This window comes from Rhincodon typus, chromosome 3 (genome assembly GCF_021869965.1).
Source record: "Rhincodon typus isolate 14 chromosome 3, sRhiTyp1.1, whole genome shotgun sequence".
Lineage (NCBI taxonomy): Eukaryota > Metazoa > Chordata > Chondrichthyes > Orectolobiformes > Rhincodontidae > Rhincodon > Rhincodon typus.
Window position 1 is genome coordinate 120477072 of NC_063334.1, and position 21444 is coordinate 120498515.

Sequence of the window (21444 nt, forward strand, 5' to 3'; positions counted from 1 at the left end):
GTTCCTTGACAAGTACAGTCCATTAACTTTGCTTCTCCTTCCGTGATGATGCCTGCGCTGCTGACCATTTCCAGCCTTTACTGTTTACATATTACTCACGTATACACAAGTGGATTTACTTTACAATATTTCTGCAAATCTAAGTCAAACACATTTTTCCGACAGACTTTCTATGAATTAATAACATAATTATCATGACCATTAAAATCATTCCAAATACATGTGGATTTTTTTGCACTTGTTTTCTTGAACAGCTTTTTACTCCAATCTACAAATATTTTCCACAATTCATTAAAAATAGAGACATCAATAATTTACACCATCATTCTATGTATTGCACTGTAAGAGGTTCTTTTAAAAAAAGACAATGTATAAAATACAAAGTGGATTTGCCTTCATTTGAATTGACAATTTGAATGTAAATCTTTGGGTTATCTGTGAGGTGGAAACTTGTCTCAATGTTTATATTAACTATATTAAATAAAACACAGTAAAAGGGCCACAGTAAAATATGCCCTGCTGAATGGGTCTTTTAATGTTATAAAGTGTTTTCCACTAATACCGTCTTTACAATGCGTTTTTCTTGCATTTTTTAAGATCTGGAATGCAGTCTCCCTGCTGGAACTAGCCTATCCCTTTGAAGTAACTGATCAAATACTTTCTGTGAGAACCTGGGCATAACTGCATGTTTCTTGAAACTTCAGAAGCCCATTAGAGGTTAGCAACTACTGGCAGATCAGAAAGAGCTCGAATGAAATAAATGCCTGGCATTCTTTCTGATTTACGCCATTCTTTTATATCTGTGGTGCCTCACGTTGGGCTTGAGAAAGAATGAAACAGAATTTACATCAAGCCCCTGAATTCTCAAAGTATCCAGAAGAATATCACAGCCAATTAAATACTTTGAAGAATAGTCACTGTCATCTTATAGCAAATGTAGGAGCCATTTGCTTGCAACTAGATCCAAAAAAAGTGATTAAACGATTCAAATTATTAATCTACCCTCAAATAGCACGGTGAGTTTTAAGAGGTCATGATAACAAAATTCCTTGGGGAAATTCCCTCCCTCAATCCATGTAATTTCAGCTGATAGGCTAGTCAAATATAAGGCTCCTGTCAAGCTTTCATCAAAGTTATACTGGCCAGTCAGAGCCTCCACAAAAATTTAAGGCACTTAGCTCAACGCCAGCAAATTGACAAAAAAGGGTTTTTTTTACAGAGAACCTGTTGAAGTACACAAAAATAACAACTAATTTAGCGACATACAGCAAAAGAGGCCACTGTCCCTCTTTCAAGGAACTATCCATTAGTCCCACTGTGCTGCTCTTTCTCTATAGTCCTGCAAAATATCTCCCCTTCTAGGATTTCCCTAATTTCTTTTTGAAAGTTACTGTTCGATGTGCTAACACCACCCTTTCAGCCAGCGCATTCCAGAATAAGACAGCTTACAGCTGAAAGGAGTGCTTTTATCATTTATCCTCTGAATCTTTCACCACCATTCCATCCCGCCAAGAAAATCCTGAGTCATACTTTAAAATAAAATGGATCATAAGCCAGAAATCATAAATTAATTAGAAATAACTTCAGCACAAGAGCAGAGATGCAGGTGTTCAAAGTGTTCTAAGTTGTTGGAAGTTATCACAAAAGATGGGCATGAATGGCTTTTTCTCATCATATTGAGGAGCTGGGTAGGAGGAACCTGTTATAAAACTCTACCTAACCATCCAGGGTCAGATGGTGATGTAGTGGAGATAGTAGTTATTCAGAGGTCCTAGCTATTGCTATTTCTCTGGGAACGTAAGTTCAAATTCCACTAATGACACCTAGTAGAAATTAGCTTGAATTAATAAACCTGGAGTTGAAAACTAGTCTCACTAATCATGGCCATGTAACTATCTTTGATTGTCATAGAAATCACATCTTGAGTCTATGCCTTCTGGAACAACAGCAATATGATTGACTCTTAACTGCCCTCTCAAATGGCTATTCAGTTCAAGGGCAAATAGGGATAGGCAAAAGGTGCCCATATCCCATGAAAGAATGAAGAAAAAAAGTGACAAATGAAGACTACTGCCCATGGGCCAGTGTCCATACTGCTATTGTCACTGGAATGAAACATCGGGATGTTTCCTATTGAGGAACTCCATAGGAACAGACTTACAGGCAGCACTTAATGTTCTCCCAAGAGTGAAATATCACACCACAGCTCATATTCAAACAGCAGAAGGTAGGAAACATGCCATGTAGGCAAACAGTCACCCTCGCAGGCATTCCTGTGGTCTGGCTGGGACTTATCCCTTTTGCCAGCAGCAAGAAAGATGTTCCCCTATTATTTACATCAACCCCCTCACGTCCCCTCCCCTTAACTCCATCGCTGAGGACTCCCCGACTGGTCCCATCACCTACCTCTGCTTTAAAGCTCCGGGGTGACCCTCCTCATCCACACGATTACTCCAGTACTGACAATGGTTGATCAGCACTTCCTGAGCTCAGGACACCCACCCCATTCCAGCAGCTGCAGCAGCAAATAGCCTCTGATGTAGTCAGGAACCTTAACAGCAGCCAGCAGACTACCTGGGCTGCATTTTCTCACAGAAACCTATAAAATCCTAACAGGACTGGACAGGGTAAGCAGGAAGGCTGCTCCTGATGACCAGGGAGTCCAGAACCACAGCTCAAGGATATGGGGATAAGTCATTCAGGACTAAGATGAGGAGAAATTTCTTCACCTAAAGAGTGGTGAGCCTGTAGAATTCTCTACCACAGAAAATGATTCAGGGTTGAGGGTTAGGTGAATTGGCCATGCTAAATTGCCCCAAAGGTTCTAGAAGTGTGCAGGTTAGGTGGATTATCATAGTAAGGCGGGGCAAGGGGAGGTTACAGGGATAGGGCAGGGGGGTTGTGGATCTGGAGGGGACGGGTGCTCTTCAGAGGGTCAACGCAAACTCGATGGACGATGGCCTCTTTCAGCACTGAAGGGGTTCTATGATTCTAAAACAGTGAATGTTTTCCAGAAGAAGTTACATGTAGTTCTTAGGTCAAAAGGAATCAATGATTATGGGGAGAAAGTGGGAACAGGGGCTACTGAAATGGATGATTGGCCATGACCATATTAAATGACACAGCAGGCTCAAAGTCCAAATGGCTTACTCCTGCTCTTCTTTTCTATGTTTAACGATGATGACAGAGTTCTTGCCCTCAGGACGGAGAGCTTGGGGGAGCTGTAAATCATCTTTTTTGGGGAGGTCCACCAAATTAAGTGCCACACAGGCATCCAAGTGGACAACAATGGGCCTTCCTTGGAGCAAGGGTGCTTACCCACCAAGACGTGCCAGAAGGACACCACCTGAGGCCCATTATTGTGGCTGGGCTCCATGCCATAGGTGGGAGGAGTTTGCGACGGAGTGGGAGCCAGAAACAATGCAAAGTATTGGCTCTCAGGGTACCTCACTCCCACCCTCCCTTCCTGATGCTGGGTCATTTGATCGGATGCTGAATGTTTTTGTACCATGTCAGACACACAAGTTCAATAGTGGAACTGGCCTGGGTTTGCTGGTTGTGCTACCCATGAAACCAGCAGCCCCCTCACCTCACTAACCGTTAGTTTAACCTGAAGTATCAGGAGGGGACCCTTCAGAGGAAAGTAACCACTCATTGATCAGCATCGAATCCCAGTGGGGCTTACAGAAGTGGCTACAGTGGGGTCATCACCATCACTCTAGCTGGTGGACAGCCCATTGCTGTGACCTGTAACTCTCTGCCATATTTTAATGGCCATAATGAATCATGGGGCCACTGGAGGGAAAGATCAACAGAAATATAGAAGGTGAGAAAATGGCTGACAGATTTAATGGACTGGATGCAGTTGATCCATTTGGAATGTGTAAGGGCAGCGTAGGTTGTGCAAATCCATGACAATCAACCTCAAGAGAAGAGGATGAAAGCACAAATGAATGAACTCCTGTCTGTCTATCTATCATTTATCAATCTATATTAGCATTCATTTATTTCCAGTTATGCCGTCATCCTTAGCAAGGATATATCATCAGAACATATTCAAAAGAAAAGGCATTGGCCAGACTTACTTAACTGCATTCATTCAAAATGATCTCAAAGAAATTTTGTTAACCCATCAATTTGACTGTTAAGTGTAAACAGGTTGCTACAGAAAAAATGCCAACACTTCATTTCTTTACTTTTAGCAACTACACTTAAATTCTAGAATTGATGACATTAATCCAGCATCATTGCCCCATACCTCTCCAAATTGTCAATTTTAATGTGAGTAAGTTTTTGTTCCACATTCCCCAACTAACGCAAGAGGTACGGAGTTGGGGATAACTAAATTGTGCACATTAATTATTTTGTTTTTAGCAATAAATTACTGTCTTGAATCACAATTTTCCAAATATTACTTCAGACCAACATTTCTGTGACCCTTCTTAAGGAAAATACATGACTAACATTCAGACAAATGTAGCCTTATGCTGTGCCTCTAATGTCTTACTCCTGTCACTCTTCACTGTTATCAGCGATGGCAACTCCGACATCCGATAAACTCCAGTGCGCATTCTCCCTTGGCAACTTTTCAGTTCAGAAATGTAGCCTTCAAAACTCAGGTTCCCATCTGACTCGTCAGTTTCCGTCCTGGTGTCTTCTGATTTCACTCCATCGATGTCAATAATCTTGTTTATAGGAAGTGTTACATGGGAGTGGTTGGCATCAGCAGCCACAGCAGTCCTGTTTACACTTGTTTGAGTGTTCGGATTCTGTCCAAAGTAAGCAGGCTTCTTCCAAGCAACTTTTCCCCTTTCATTCATCGAATCTTTAGAGGAGTAAGAAAAACAGGCGCATTAAGATAACGACAAACACAGGGTTTAAATATCATTGCACTGGCTTTTACCCATCAAATGTGCACTTTCAATGAAGACATGAAATGTATAGCTCTTGTTCATTATTAACAAGTTGCAACATATCAGAAACATTTAAATAGAACATAGAACAGTACAGCACAGTACAGGCCCTTCGGCCCACGATGTTGTGCCGACCTATTATCCTACTAAGATCAAACTACCCTGAATACCCTACATTTTACTATCCTCCATGTGCCTATCTAAGAGTCACTTAAAAGTCTCTAAAGTATCTAACTCCACTGCCACTGCCAGCAGAGCATTCCACATGCCCACCACTCTCTGTGTGAAGAACCTATCTCTGGCATCTCCCCTATACCTTCCTCCAATCACGATAAAATTATGCCCCGTCTTAATAGTCATTTCCGCCTTGGGAAAAAGCCTTTGACTATCCACTCTATCTATGCCTCTCATCATCTTGTACGCCTCTATCGAGTCACCTCTCATCCTTTGCTCCAATGAGAAAAGCCCTAGCTCCCTCAACCCTTCCTTATAAGACTTGCCCTCCAGTCCAGGCAGCATCCTGGTAAATCTCCTCTGCACCCTCTCTAAAGCTTTCACATCTTTCCTATAATGAGGTGACCAGAACTGAATATCATTCAACTGTGTTGAGAATTTCAAGCAATTGGTGCTCACAGTGAATACTCCCTGGAGCACTGGCGGCTGAGGGGTGACCTTATACAGGTTTATAAAACCATGAGGGGCATGGATAAGGTGAATAGCCAAGGTCCTTTTCCCAGGGCAGGGGAGTCCAAAACTAGAGGGCATAGGTTTAAGGTGAGAGGGAAAAGATTTAAAAAGAGCCTGAGGGGTAACTTTTTCATGCAGAGGGAGATGCATGTACAGAACGAACTGCCAGAGGAAGTGGTGGAGGCTGGTACAATTACAACATTTAAAAGGCATCTGGATATATGAATAGGACGGGTATGAGGGATATGGCAAATGGGACTAGGCCAAATTGGAATGTCTGGTCGGCATGGACAAGTTGGACTGAAGGGTCTGTTTCCATGCTGTATGACTCTATGACTCATATGAACTAGGAGCTCGAGCAGACCATTCAGCCTTATGAGTGTGTTCCACCATTCAGCAAGAATACAGCTGAGCTGATCGTGGCTTCAACTCCACAATCCCATCTACAACTCCCTTGTTAATCTGAAAACAGGCACCTTCAACTGTGTAGCATATTGGAAGTATCAGTTTCACTGGACTTTGGTGTCAGGGCTCCGACATTTTTGTTAGGGAGGAAATTCCAGGATTTTAACCCAGTGTCAGTGAACGGGGCAATATATATTTCCAAGTCAGGATGGTGAGAGCCTCAGTCACAGAGTCATTAAGTCATACAGCGTAGAAACAGGCCCTTTGGCCCACCACATCTACACTTACCAACAAACACCAAACTACACTAATTCTATTTACCTACACTTGATCCACAGCCTACTATGCCCAGCAACTACCTAGTGGTATTATCACTACACTGTTAATCAAGACCAGATAGTGTTCTGGAGACCAGGTGGTGGAATTTGAATTCAATAAAAAACATCTGGAATTAAGAGTGTAATGATGACCATGAATCAATTGTCAGGAAAAAACCCATCTGGTTCACTAATGCTCTTTAGGGAAGAGAACTGCCGTCTTTACATGATCTGGCCTATGTGTGACTCCAGAACCCCCTTCCCCTCCCCCATTTCTGATGAAGGGTCTAGGCCTGAAACGTCAGCCTTTCTGCTCCTATGATGCTGCTTGGCCTGCTGTGTTCATCCAGCTCTACACCTTGTTATCTCAGATTTTCCAGCATCTCTAATACAATTTTAACCCCACTGCAAAGACTCTTGTAAGGATGCCTACCCTGAAGAAGTTACCCTCATCCCTCCGGACAAACCTCAGGGGATCTCTCTCCCACTGCAACTCTCTCGTCCTCTCCACCTATCCTCTCCTCTATCCATCTTCTATCCGCCTCCCCCTCTCTCCCTATTTATTTCAGAACCTCCTACCCCTCCCCCATTTCTGATGAAGGGTCTAGGCCCGAAACGTTAGCCTTCCTGCTCCTATGATGCTGCTTGGCCTGCTGTGCTCATCCAGCTCTACACCTTGTTACCACAGCAATGTGGTTGACTCTTAACTGCCCTCTGGGCAATAAATGCTGCTCGGGCCGGTGACGCCCTCATCCCATGAATAAATAACTAAAAAAAATTAAGTGCTCATCCAAATGCTTTTTAAATATGGTTGCAGCACTCGCCTCCAATACCCTCTCAGGCGGCATGTTCCACAAACCTATCATCCTCTGGGCAAAAATTCTTTTTCTCACATTTCCTCTGAACCACTCGCTCCTCACTTTAATCTTATATCCTCTGGTCTTAGACTCATCTGCCATGGGGAAGAGATTCTCACGATCTACTCTATGTTTGTCTTTCATAAGTTTGTATGCCTCAATTATATCCCACCTCAGCCTCCTCTGCTCCAAGGAAAACAAACCCAGCTTATCCAGTTTCTCCTGAGACTAAGACTTTTCATCCCAGGCAACATCCTGGTGAATCTCCTCTGCACATTCTCCAGTGCAATCATGTCATTCCAATAGTGTGGTGACCAGAACTGCAGTGTTCCATCTGTGGCCTAACCAACATTTTATAAAGCTGTAACAAGACTTCCTTGGTCCTCATTTTTTTTGTCCCAGCTTCAGGGATCTATTGACTTCCAGACCAAGGTCCCTTTATTCTTCAATACTGCCTAGGGACCCACCATTCAATGTATGTATCCTCCCCGTATTAGACCTCCCAAAATGCATCTCCTTGCAGGGTATCAGGATTAAATTCCAGCCATTACTCTGCCCAATTTACTAGGTGATCTAAGACCAATCTCCTCACTATCAAAAACTCCCTTGATTTTCTTGTCATCTGCAAACTTGCTAGTTAAATCTTATACTTTCACATGCAAGTCATTGATATAAATAACAAACAGCGAGGGTCCCAGCACCAATCCCCATGGTACACCTCTGCTCATTGGCTGCAAAGAAACAACACTCCACCATCACCCTTTTGCCTCCTATTTGTAAGAAGAATTAAGCCAACTTGGAGGGAAAGTTGCAAATGGTGGCGTTCCCATGTATCTGTTATCTTTGTCCTTCCGGATGGAAGTGGTCATGGGTTTGGAAGACCAATATCAGGACTGAGAGGGTTGCCCTGTTGGGTAAGATCCAATTGGCTAGCCTTATATCCAGTGGAGTTTGGGACAGTAAGAGGTGACTTGAATGAAACATACAAGATCTTGAGGGGTCTTGGCACAGTAGGTATGGTAACAATGTTTCCTCAGATCCTGAGGCAACTTGGCACGGTAAGTATGGTGATGATGTTTCCTCTTATCAAAGCCTCTAAAAAAAGCAGTCTCTGATTAAAAAAAACAGGGATTGTTCATTTCACCTCCCAGAGCGTCATGAGTCTTTGGAGCTTACTAAATAGTGGTGGAAGCAGATCCTTAAATATTTTAAAGTCAGAGCTGGATAAATTCTTGTTAAGCAAGTCTTTTAAGTATTGTAACTTTACCTGCATCTATCACTTCATCTGGCAATTTATTCTGCCTACAAACCACCCTCTGTGTGAAAAAGTTGCCCCTCAGGCCCTTTTAAACCTTTCTCCTCTCACTTTAAAAATATGTCCCCTAGTTTTGAACTCCCCTACCCTAGGGAAAAGACCTTTTCTATTCACTTTATCTATACCCCTCATGATTTTATAAACCACCACAAGGTCACCCCTCAACCTCCAATGCCTCAGTGAAAAAAGTCCCAGCCTATCTAGCCTCTCCTTATAATTCAAACCCTCCAGTCCTGGTTACATTCTGGTAAATCTTTTCTGAACCCTCTCCAATTTAATAACATCCTTCCTATAGCAGGGCAATCAAAACTCTACACATAAAACCATCTAAACCATGTTTGTCTGAACAAGTATTACAAAAGATTAACTTAATATTCTTCTTACTTTCTAGCTGAAAGGACCTTAGTGCGTGCAAGTTAACTGCCATGTTTGGCTACGCACCACTTGAAACGTACGCTGTTTAGTATGAAGTCTTTGGGACATGAAAGGCAATATACAAGTTAAAATCTTTCTTTTGGGTCTTTGGTCATTCCTTCTTGTGATATAGCCAAATCAATACTGAATTAGCAAATAAACTCCCCAGCGACTAACACAAAATTGATTGAAGAAAGCAACAAGAATTCATGAATTACATTTGCATTGTGAGGCATGTGGTCTTCAGCATTATTAACTACAATCAGATATATATGCTAGACAAAATTTTATGTTTGATTAGTAAATTTTGTTTCAATGGCACTTGGTTTCTTGCCATCTGCCATGCTTACCAGTAATACAAAATTAAACCTGTTTTTCATTGCATGTTTTTCAAATTAAAATTGTAGAGGCTCCTTTTTCATATTCTGTAGCGTCAGCAGGCATATATACCACAGAGGGGTTTTGTCTGCCACTTGGCATGACATTATGAATTGCACAGCATAATGATATTAAGCTATCACAGTTCCAGAGGCATTGTGTACTCATTTGGCAAGAGCAACCTGGTTGTTTATGTTTTACAACACTTTACAGAGGTGTGCCTCATGAAACACTGCACACATCCTTGCCATGAACTGCCAACCAGGGATAGTCTTGTCCAATGGACTTTAATGTGCTTCAGTCTAATTAGCACCACACAGCTACATTTTACATTCTGACATCTCATATTCAATTTCTGAACATATCCCAGAGGGGATAGATGTGTACCTGGTACACAAAATTCTTCAATGGGTGTAAATTTGTGAAGTGTAATCTCATGGTCCCACATGAAATATATTGTTACTATTTTCTCCAATAAGACATTCTTTTAGATGCACATCAAATTAATAGGACCACTTGTGTAACTGATACTACTTCTCCATTGTTCTCATAGCAATATTTCCCTAATCCAACATTCTCCAGACCAGCAATCTCTATGGTCTGGCACCAGTAATATGGTTCCAGTTCCAGTGTTGATTTATGTAAAGACATTGTTGAAGCAACGAGGCTATAGCGTGCACAAGCCCATTCTGCATTGACATTTATTTTAGTGAAGCGCTTTTTTTAACTGGAATAATTCAGAGTGTACTTTTGTTGGACACTTCAGTAAAAATATTTATTTTGTTTCTCACAGCTGGGTGTGGGAGTCATAAAAAATGCTTCCACCTCATATAGGGACAAATGCTTCTGGTGCCATTTAAAAATTCCCACATGATTTCCCATGGTCCAATAAATTCACCAGTCTGGCAAAGGCCCAGAACGACATGGGCTATGGTGAAAAATCTGGGACAGTTGCATGAGAAGACTGTAAGGTATGGGATGTTAATATGTTTTTGTCCTTCTAAACAGTAGAGATGGTTTATTTTGATTTGAACACATTCCAAACTCATGTCACAGCAAAGGCTTTACTATGAATCATCATTAAATGTGAATCATCATGAATCACAGTCAATAGAATAGGGACCTGCAAAATCATCATAATAAAAGCCTCAATACTGTATAAATTAAATGTACATATAGCAAGAGAATCTCTGGGACATATGGGCAATGTTTTCACATGTAAATAACGTGAGTAGTTGCTATTCAGGGTTTGAAATGTTATTCAATGAGTCAGAATTTAAAGTGAATTTGCTGAACTGCAATGGTGAATTCAAATGAATAATAGATGATTTCGCACTTTGACTATCCTTACTTTATTTCTGATTTTCGTTTCTTTATTCTTTCATAGGCATCACTGGCAAGATAGACGTGTTGGCCATTCCTAACTGCTCGTGAACTGAGTGGCTCTTTAAGCCAATTCAATGGGCAATTAAGAGTCAGCCATATCGCTGTGGGTCTGCAGTCACATGTAGGTCAGGCCAGATCCAAATGGCAGATTTCCTTCCCTAAAGGACATTAGTGATTGTTACAATAATCAATGATAGTTTCATATAAAAGCAAAATATTGTAGATGCTGGAATTCTGAAAAGTGTTCAGTCTTTTCTGATAATTATTGCTTCTCAGTTCAGGTATCCTCCTTACTAATCCTGTGTGCACATTCTCCAGAGCCTGCATTTCTTTTCTTATAATTCTGTACAAATTACTTCAACCGTAGTTCAACACTGAAATACTATTCTCACCAGTTGACAAACAATGACAAACCAGTTGACTCAGAATTATAAGAACTAACTGTCAGAGGAATCATTTTCATATGATTATAAGAACATTTTCAAAATATTTTTTCATGGGATTTGATATCATTTTGAAGCCCATTATTTGTGTCCATCTCTAATTGCCCTTGAACTTACTTGGCCCACTTGAAAGGGCAGTTAAGTGTCAACTACGTTGCTGTGCTCTGAAGTAACATATAGGCCAAACCAGACAATCGCTAATATTTAAATAAAAGCCCATGGTGTTAGGGGCAAGATACTGGTATGGACAGAGGATTGGCATAGTCATAGACCATAAGATATAGGAGCAGAATTAGCCATTCAGTCTGTCAAGTCTGCTTCGACCATGGCTGATATGTTTCTCAAGCCCATTCTCCTGCCTTTTCCCCATAAAGTATGAGCCCCTTACTAATCAAGAACGTATCTATCTCAGTCTTAAATGTATTCCTTGACTTGGCCTCCACGCCTTCTGTGGCTCCGAGTTCAATAGATTCACCACACTCTACCTAAAGAAATCCCTCCATATCTCAGTTCTACAGAGTTGTCCCTTCACTCTGAGGCCATGCCCTCGAGTTCTTGTCTCTCCTACTAGTGGAAACATCTTTTCCATGTCAACTCTATCCAGGCCTCTAGGTATTCTGTAAGTTTTAATCAGATCGCCCGTTATCCTCCATCGAGCACAGACCCAGAGTCCTTAACTTTTCCTCATATAATAAGCCCTTCACCCTCAGGATCATTCTTATAAAGCTACTGTGGACCCCCTCCAATACCAGCTCAGCAGATATGGGGCCCCACACTGCTCACAATATTCCAAATGCAGTCTGTCCAGAGCCTTATATAGTCTCAACATTACATCTCTGCTCTTGTAATCTAGCCCTCTCAAAATGAATACCAACATTTCATTTGGCTTCCTAACTGCCAACTGAACCTGCACATTAAACTTAAGAAAATCCTCAGCTAGGTCTTCCAAGTTCCTTTGTGCTTCAGATTTCTGAAGCCTTTCCCCATTTAGAAAATATTCTATGCTTCTATTCTTCATACCAAAGTGCATAACCTCACACTTTCCAACATTGTATTCCATCTGCCACTTCTTTACCCAATCTCCCAGCTTGTCCAAGTCCTTCTGCAGCCTCCCCATCTCCTCAACCCTACCTGTCCCTCCACTTATCTTTGTGTCATCTCCAAACTTAACAACAATACCCTCAGTTCCTTCATTCAGATGATTAATGTATAATACCGACCCTCACTAATCACGGAACTCCATCAATGGCTACTATACTGAAAAAGATCCTTTTCTCACCACTCTCTGCCTTTTGCCAGTGAGCCAATCCTCTATCCATGACAGTACCTTGCCCCTAACACCATGGAGTCTTATCTTATTGAGTAGTCTCCTGTGTAGCACCTTGTCAAAGGGCATCTGGAATTCGAATTAGATCACATCCACTGGCTTCCTTTTGTCTAATTTGCTCATTACCTCCTCAAAGAATTCTAACAGATTTGTCAGGGATGACTTTCCCTTGACAAAGCCGCGCTGACTCAGCCCTATTTTACCATGAACTTCCAACTACTCTGCAATCTCATCCTGAATAATGAACTCTAAAATTTTACCAAAAACAGAGGTCAAGCTAACTGGCCTATAAGTTCCCATCTTCTGCCTCCCTCCCTTCTTAAACAAGGGTGTTACATTTTGCACAAAAACAAAGTTGCTGGAAAAGCTCAGCAGGTCTGGCAGCATCTGTGAAGGAAAGAACAGAGTTAACATTTCGGGTCTGGTGACTCTTCCTCAGAGGTTTTCTGAGGGTCACCGGACCTGAAACGTTAACTCTGTTTTTTGGGATGTAGTCCATCTGGTCCATGTGATTTATCCACCTTCAGGTCTTTCAGCTCCTAGAGCATCTTCTTCTTAGTGGTGGCCACTACACTAACTACTGACTCCTGACTCTCTTGAAGTACTGGTCTGCCACAGTGTCCTCCACAGTGATGACTGATACAAAGCACTTATTCAGTTCCTCTGCTATTTCTTTGTTCCCCATTAGTATTTCTCCAGCCTCATTATACAGCAGTCCAATGTCCACTCTTGTCTCCCTCTTACATTTTAGATTTTTTTAAAAACTCTTGCATTCTTCTTTTGTATTACTAGCTAGCTTACTCTCATATTCATCTTCTTTTCCCTTGTTGCTTTTATAATTATCCTCTGCTGGTTTTTAAGGACTTCCCAACCTCTGGCTTCCCACTAACCTTCACCACATTGAATGCTTTTTCCTTTGCTGGTTCCTGACTTCCCTTGCTAGGCATGGCTGCCTCTTTCACCCCTTTGTATGTTTCTTCTTCCTTGGAATGAATTTCTGCTGTGCCTCCCAAATACCCCCAGGAACTCGTGCCATTGTTGCTCCATCATCTTCCATGCTAGGTTCCCCTTCCAATCAACTCTGGTCAGCTCCTCCCTCATGTCTTTGTAATTATCTTTATTCACCTGCAATACAATTACATTTGATTCACTTTCTTCATCTCAAACTGCAGGGTGAATTCTATCATATGATGGTCACTGTCCCTAGGGCTTCCTTCACCTAATCAAGTCTGCCTCATCATACATCACCAAATAGAGTAGTGGCTGATTTGTAGTGGGCTCTACCACAAGCTACTCCAAAAAAGCATCTTCTAGCTATCCCATGAATTCCTTTTCTTGGGATCTGCTACAACCTGATTTCCCCAATCCATGTGCATATGATTTTTGTAATAATGCCCTTTCTATCTCATTTATTTTCAGTCCCACTTCCTGACTACTGCTAGGAGGCCTGCACATAACTCACATTGGGGTCTTTTTCCCTTTGCAGTCCTTCAATTCGACCAACATAGATTCTATGCCTTCTGACTCTACAGCACCTCTTGCTTTTGATTTAATTTCTTACTAATATGGCAACCCCACTCTCTGCCCATTCTTTTGATAGAACCCACATTCTTGAATACTTAATTGCCAGCCCTGATTCCTTTGTAGCCATGTCTCTGTGATGCCTGCCACATTATACCTGCCAATTTCAATCTGCACAACAAGCTCATTTACCTTGTTTTATATACAATGTGCATTTAAGCACAACACCCTCAGTCAAACATGGACATTACCCCCCCACCACCCCCACTTCATAGTTGCCTTAAGTTACATTCCTTTTTCTTTGTTCATTCACAGGATGAGGACATCACTAGCTAGGCCCGCATTTATTGCCCATCCCAGACAGCAGTTAAGAGACAACTACATTGTTGTAGGTATGGAGTCATGTGTAGTCCAGGCCAGGTATGGACAACAATTTCATTCCCTAAAGGACATTAGTGAACCAAATGGGTTATTTCAACAATCAGCAATGGTTTCATGGCATCATCATTAGACTCCCAATTCCAGATTTTTACTGAATTCAAATTCTACTGACGCCGGATTCAAACATTAATTGGGTCTCTGGATTAAAGTCGCCTCCACTAACCCTTAACCCCGAACCTCCTGACCCTTTCCATACTCTCAATCCTATTACTTGTTCTAGAAACTTAAATAGCCCCTGCTGAGCCCTCCCCTCCTTTACCTTTTTCCACAATTTTCTGTGCAATTGAACACCCTTCCCACAATTATCCAAATCACCAGGACTCTGGTTCAAGCATGATTTAGTTGGAGCCAGTCCCATCAGAACAGCTCCCTCCTTCCCCAGTATGGGTGCTAATGTCCTATGAATTCAAACCCATTTCTCCAACACCGAACTTTGAGCCATGGGTTTACTTCTTTAACTTTGTTGACCCATTGTCAGTTAGGTCATGCCTCAGGTAGTAAGCGGAGATTATTATCTTTTCAGTTCTGCTTTTCAGTTTATCCCCTAGCTGCTCATATTCCCTCAGCAGAATCTCTTTCCTCTTTCTGCCTATGTCATTGGTACCTACATGGGCCATTACAACTGGATCTTTCTCCTCCTACTCCAGGTGCCTCTATAACCCTGATGAGGTATCCTGAACCTTGGCACCAGGCAGGCAACGCAGCCACATTCAATCCTGGCCACAGTAAACAGTGCCCATTCCCCTGACTATACTATTCCCGATTACAACTACATTTCACTTTTCTACCCCACTTGAATGGGTCCCTGCACCACAGTGCCTACAGACCCTGCTCTCATACACACGGGGAGAAAGAATCTCAAACCTATTAGACAAGCTCAAGGACTGAGAATCCTTCGGCACTACCTCCTAGATCCCTCCACCTACCTCGCTCATAGTCGCATCTTCCTATCCCTGACTACTGACCAAATTCGAGGTAATTAATCTAAGGGGTGTGACTGCCTCCTGAAATACAGCATCCAGATAACTCTCCCCCTCCCTGATATGTTTGAAGCTCAGATTCTAGATCATTAATCTGAGCCAGAGTTCCTCAAACAACTAACACTTGCTACAGATGTAGTCACTATGAACCACAATGGAGACCGCTAGCTCCCATATCATACAGGTACAACACATCACCTGGCCCTGCATGTGTATTTTATTTACTCAGTTATTATATTTTTTAAAATTTCCTACTGGTCTTTTACTTTGTAATCTGTAAATACTTTTCATATTTACCTTCAATCCAAAGGTAACCTATAATATAGTCAAATTAGCAGCTATTACCAACCTGTGACCTTATGGTTTTCATGTGATTGTCACTTTTTCTTTTGTACTGGGCCCCTGATCCTGAGCTTCATCCTGTCAAAAAATCCTTTCAAACTAGGAGCCAAAAAAGCAATCAAAAAGCACCTTTTCCCTTCTACACTGTTCTCACATTACCTCCAAAGTCCTCCAACTACATACACAATCGGGCTGTCTCATACCTGATGTAGTCATCTACTATCTACTTTAATTCCATTTCCCAGCACTTGGCCCATAGCCTTGTATGCTGTCACATTTAGAGTATTCATCCAAATATATGTTCAATTTTATCTAGGTTTCTGCCTCTACCACCCCTTCAGACAATGGGTTCCAGATACCTACCATCATCTAGGTGAAATAAACTTTTCTGAAAACTCCTCTAAACCTCTAAAAAAAGTTTACTTCAAAAATACATTCTTTTTATACAACACTAATGATCCAACCATGGCTAACAACAGAAATCAAGAACTTTATTAGATCAAAAGAAAAATTCTATAAAGTTGCTAAGTATAAAATCTGAAGATTGGGAAGTTTATAGAATTCTGTAAATGAAAACCAAGAAAAACGTTAAGAGAAGAATGATTGAATAAGAACAATTAGACTGTAAACGTTTCTCTTGGTATGTAAAAATGTAAAGATTAGCAAAAGAAAATGGCCCATCAAGTCTGCACTGACCCTCTGAAGATCATCCTACTGAAACCCAGTAATCCTGCATTTGTTATGGTTAATTCACCTTGCCTACACATTGGGGTCATTTCCCAAGGCCAATCCACCTAACCTGCACATTTTGGACTTGGGGAGGAAACCAGAGCATCCGGCAGAAACCCACACAGACATGAGGAGAACGTGCAAACTCCACACAGACAGTTGCTGAAGCCTAGAATCGAACCCGGGTCCCTGGAGCCGTCAGGCAGCAGTGCTAACCACTGCACCACTCATAAATACAAGATTGGCATTAGATGCCCCTATTTCAAAAAAAATAGACCAGGGCTCTGGATTACAAATCCAGTGATATTACCATTATGCCACCACCTCGCCAGTCCCTCAAATGAGAAGACCTTCTGAAACTCCTGTCAACGAGATCAACTTGGTCCTGGTTTCAAATCACTACAGCTCCCTTTAGCCCAAAGGGCTATATCCATCTTCCACAGGGTTCACCACTCTCTGGGTGAAGAAATTTCTCCTCATCTCAGTTCTAATGGCTCACGCTGTATCCTTAGATTGTGACCCCTAGTTCTGGACTCGCTCATCATTGGTAACATCCTTTCTACATCTATCCTGTGTAATTCTGATAGATTTTTAGCATGGCAAAACAGCAGTACCTTGAGCTTGGTAACTCTAGCTGAGGGGCAAGGCACAAAATGCAAAGCAAGGCACCGATCCTCAAAGTGAATGAGCACTATGAAAGCAAGTGAACAGGCCTGAGATACAGCCTGGGTCAGTCCATGAGTTGCATGCATGTTCCTGAGCAGTGGCCTTGCTGCAGCATTAAAATGATCATTTGTCATTAAGCCCTAAGGTGCAGCATTGAAGTACAGAAGCATCCAGTAGCCATGGGTGCTCTTAGAATCTGGCACATATCAGATGCCTAAGTCTGTGGACATAGGGATATAGAATATGTAAGCAGGAGTGGGTCATTTGGCCCTATGAGTCCAATATGCCATTCAATATGATCATGGCTAATCAGCCAAACTCAGTGCCCTGTTCCCACATTTTCTCTATAACCTTTGATTCCTTTAGTTCTACACCTTTCTTGAAAGATCTAATGTTTTAGCTTCAACAATCTCCCATGGTTGAGAATTTCATCAGCTGTCCAGGCAAAGAAATTTCTCCTTGTCTCTGTCCTAACTTTTATCTACAGATTGTGCTCTCTGATTCTGAATTTCCTGGTCATGAAGAACATCTTACCTGCATCTACCCTGTCTAAGCTTGTTAGAATTTTATAGGTTTCTATGAGATCCCCCCACATTCTTCTAAATTCTTTTGGATAATATCCCTACCAATCTAGTCTCTCCTCATAAGCCAGCCTCGTTATTCCAGGAACCACTTCTTTGCAATCCCTCATTAGCCAGAACATTCCCCCTCAGATAAGGAGACCAAAACTGTACACAATACTCCAAATGTGGTCTTAGTAAAGCCCTGTACATTTACAGCAAGACATCAGTGCTCAAATGCTCTTGCTATGAAGGCCAACATACTAATGCTTTCTTCACTGCTTGCTTCATCTGCAGGCTTATGGGATTACATTCACATGGGGTACGTGTGGCTGGTCTCATGCATCATGCCCTGAGATGTTGATGCTTGTTGTCCAAAATGGAGGTCCTTTGGAGCATGTGGTGAGCTGAAGTCACCAAGTACACACTAATATCCATATTGAGAATTCTAGTTTGTTTACTCATGGTGGGTGGTCAGATAGGAAACAGCACATCAATGAAGTGAGTTGTGCAGATGATAAGGTCATTTATGAGCAATAACCCCCCATTAAGCATTTTGCCACTGCCTAGCAAGAATCTCGTTTTGAGGCCTAGACTTAGGTAAAAGATGCATTAAATTTCTCCCACCATTGAGACAGGCCTTGCCAGATTTCTTGCTCAATTCTGCCACAAATCCCACCATATCTCATGCCATTAAGGCGTATAGATTCTGCCTGTTGAGTCTGTCTTTACACGCTAAAAGCTTCCCAGAAATAATGGAGAATTTAGGCACTAGTGTAAATAAATAACTAAGATTCATATTGAGAAATTAATAGTACATAAATTAGTCTACTATAGAGTTGATGATCCACATCTCAGAATGTTGAAAGAAATGCTAAAGGTATTAGGTGGCCATTTTTCAAAATTCTATACATTCTGGAATAGTCCCTGCAGATTGTAATGTGGCAAAAGTAACCATGCAATTTAAGAAAAGAGGGAGCGAAAACTGGAACTATAGGTTCAATGGCCTCACATCAATCACAGAGAAAGTAATAACACTAAGAAAATAATGGTAGGATTGGGCAGAGTCAATATGGATCTATTAAAGGGAAATCATGTTCAACAAGTCTTTTGGAAGTTTTTTTCAGGATGTGGCTAGCAGAATTGATAAGGGGAAGCTGGTGGATGTGGTACATTTAGATTTTCAGAAGGCTTTCAATAAGGTCGCAAGCAAGAAGTTGGTCATCAAAATCAGAGAACACTGAATTAGGGCAATTGACTGGCCTAGATTAAGAATTGATTAATGGACAGCAAACCAAAAGTAGGAATTACGGGATCATTTTCAGGTCAGCAGGCTATGATTAGCAGGATCAATGCATGGGCCCCAGCTCATTACAATGTATATCAATGATGTGGATGTGGGGATTAAATGTGACATTTCCAAGTTTGGAGATGACACAAAATTAGCTTAGAATGGGAGTGTGAGTAATGAGGAAGATGCAAAGACATTCCAAGAACATGTGGAGAGGTTCAGTGAGTGGGCAGAAAATTTGAGTAATGGAATACAATATGGAGAAATGTGAGGTTATCCAGTTTGGTTGGAAAAATACAAACATGGAATATTTCTTAAATTATGAGAAACAGGGAAGTGCAGAACTTCAGAGGGACTTGGGAGTCCTTAATCATTACTCACTGATAGTTAACATGCAATTAAGAAGGCAAATGGTGCATTGTTATTTATTACAAAAGAAACTGAGTACAGGAATAAAGATGTTTTGTGCAATTATAGAGAGCCTTGGCAAAACCACAGCTGGAGTACTCAGTGCAGTTTTGGTGTTCCTACCTAAGAAAATATCTATTTGCCATAAAGGAAATGCAGCAAAGGTTCCCCAAATAAATTCCTAGGATGGAGGGATTGTCCTTGAGGAAAGATTACATAGGCCTGGTATACTTAGTCTAGAGTTTAGAAGGAGAGATAATCGCATTCAAATATACAAAATTCTTACAGTGCTTGACAGGATAGATGCAGAACGGAACAAAAACAGAAATTGCTGGCGAAACTCAGCAGGTCTGACAGTATCTGTGGAGAGAAAGGAGACTTAACATTTTAGATTCAGTGACCCTTCTTTAAAACAGTGCAGTGCCAGTACAGCTAGTGTTACTGTTTCTTTACTTTTTTTTTTCTCTATAAGGCAATTTTGTTGACAAGAGGATTGATCAGTTTCTGTCAGATTTATGACATAACAAGTTGAATAGTGAAGTCAAAAGCAGAAGGAAAAACTGACATCTTTCATCTGACATGAGGTAGTTAATAAAAAAAAAGCTAATTTAAATAGACAGTGGACATGCTGGAAAAATCTGGGGCTGCGTCAAATGGGAAGTGACCTTGACATCCTCCGACATGAGTACTAAAGCTATTTCCTTCCAATGATTGGTAAAACAGTGGGGGAGACAAAAAAAACAAGCACACAGCCAAGATCTGACCCACCGGGACCAGATGTGTAGGAGTTTATTTTATCTTTCACAATTATCCCATACAGCAACACATATTATCAACTAAGGGGCAAAAACTTCACAGCACGGCATATGCAACAGGAACTGCAGCTTTAAGTGCTACATTAATTCTCTGCCTCTTTAATAGCAAATCCCCAAGCATATGCTTTCAGCACTCAAGGAGGTATCTCCTAGCGGTATGTATAATTTTCAATTTTCTAACCAACTGTTCAGTTAGATCAATCCAACAGTTTGTGTGGAAGATGAAGTTGAATAAAATGTGCACAGTTCAACAGCCTCATTCACAGTCTTTTGTGTGAAATCCACTGTTCTTAAAAGATATTCAAGAATTAGAATTTTACAGTGAGTTTTATCAGGCTTGACTAATCGCCTCTGCTGGAATGCAGGACACAAGTCCATGCCCAGCAATTTCCTATTTGTACTAAAGATCAAAGCTACTATTATCAGTGGAAGCAACAAGCAGATAAATTAGTTCTTTCATACTTTACTTGATGTCAATGAACTTGCCTCCAGTCAGTTATAGTCGTGGCACTGGATTCCAGTCAAGGAAGACATTTGAGTTGGTGGAGTGGAGAAAGAAGGAATTTTCTTCTGTGCGTATGTCTCCAGTTGTAAAACCAAATATTTAATTTGCCTTTTCATGGTCAGTTCTGCACCATTTTTTGGATGGCAATCAGGGATGGGAAATAAATGTTGACCCATGCCCACATCCCATGAATCAATAATTTAAAAATCCATCAGATCTTTCCTTTTGGTCCATTGACCTACTTTGTTCAAGTGAACACATTCCCTTACTTCACACTCAAATAAGATCTTGTATGTGACCCCTTATCAAATGCTTTGAAATATCCATTGAGTCATTTATGGCACAGAAGGAAGCTATTCAGTTCATCGAGTCTGTGGAGTCTTCTGATGGAACAATCCAGACAGTCTCACTCCACTACTTTATCCCTGGAACTCTGCAGATTTATTTCCTTCAAATTTCTTTTTTGAAACCACTGATCATTTCGACTTCTACCATTCTCAAGGGTAGTGAGTTCCAGGTCATCCCCACTTGTTGCATGAGGAAGACCTTTACTACATTCCTCCTGCATTTCTTGTCCAAAATCATAAATCTGCGTCACCTTGCCCTACCAGCAGCTAATGGCAAAAGATTTACCTCACCTACCTGATCTAAGCCTGTCATACTCTTAAACATCCATATAACTACATCCGTTACAGTTCTTCAAAGAAGTCCTAAAGATGCTCAAGCCTGACCTTTTGACTGGCT

The 21444-nt window shown here is 41.3% G+C and overlaps 1 protein-coding gene across 2 annotated transcripts in view; it reads right to left on the reverse strand.

Moving 5' to 3' along the window:
- Positions 1–2916: 2916 nt before the first annotated feature.
- rgs12b (regulator of G protein signaling 12b) overlaps positions 2917–21444 on the reverse strand; it is a 199111-nt gene continuing 180583 nt past the window's right edge. For both annotated transcript variants that reach the window (XM_020526970.2, XM_048595116.1), the window contains exon 18: positions 2917–4825. In XM_020526970.2, the coding sequence (XP_020382559.2) occupies positions 4467–4825 (359 nt within the window). In that variant the 3' untranslated portion in view covers positions 2917–4466. The remainder of the gene's footprint in view (positions 4826–21444) is intronic.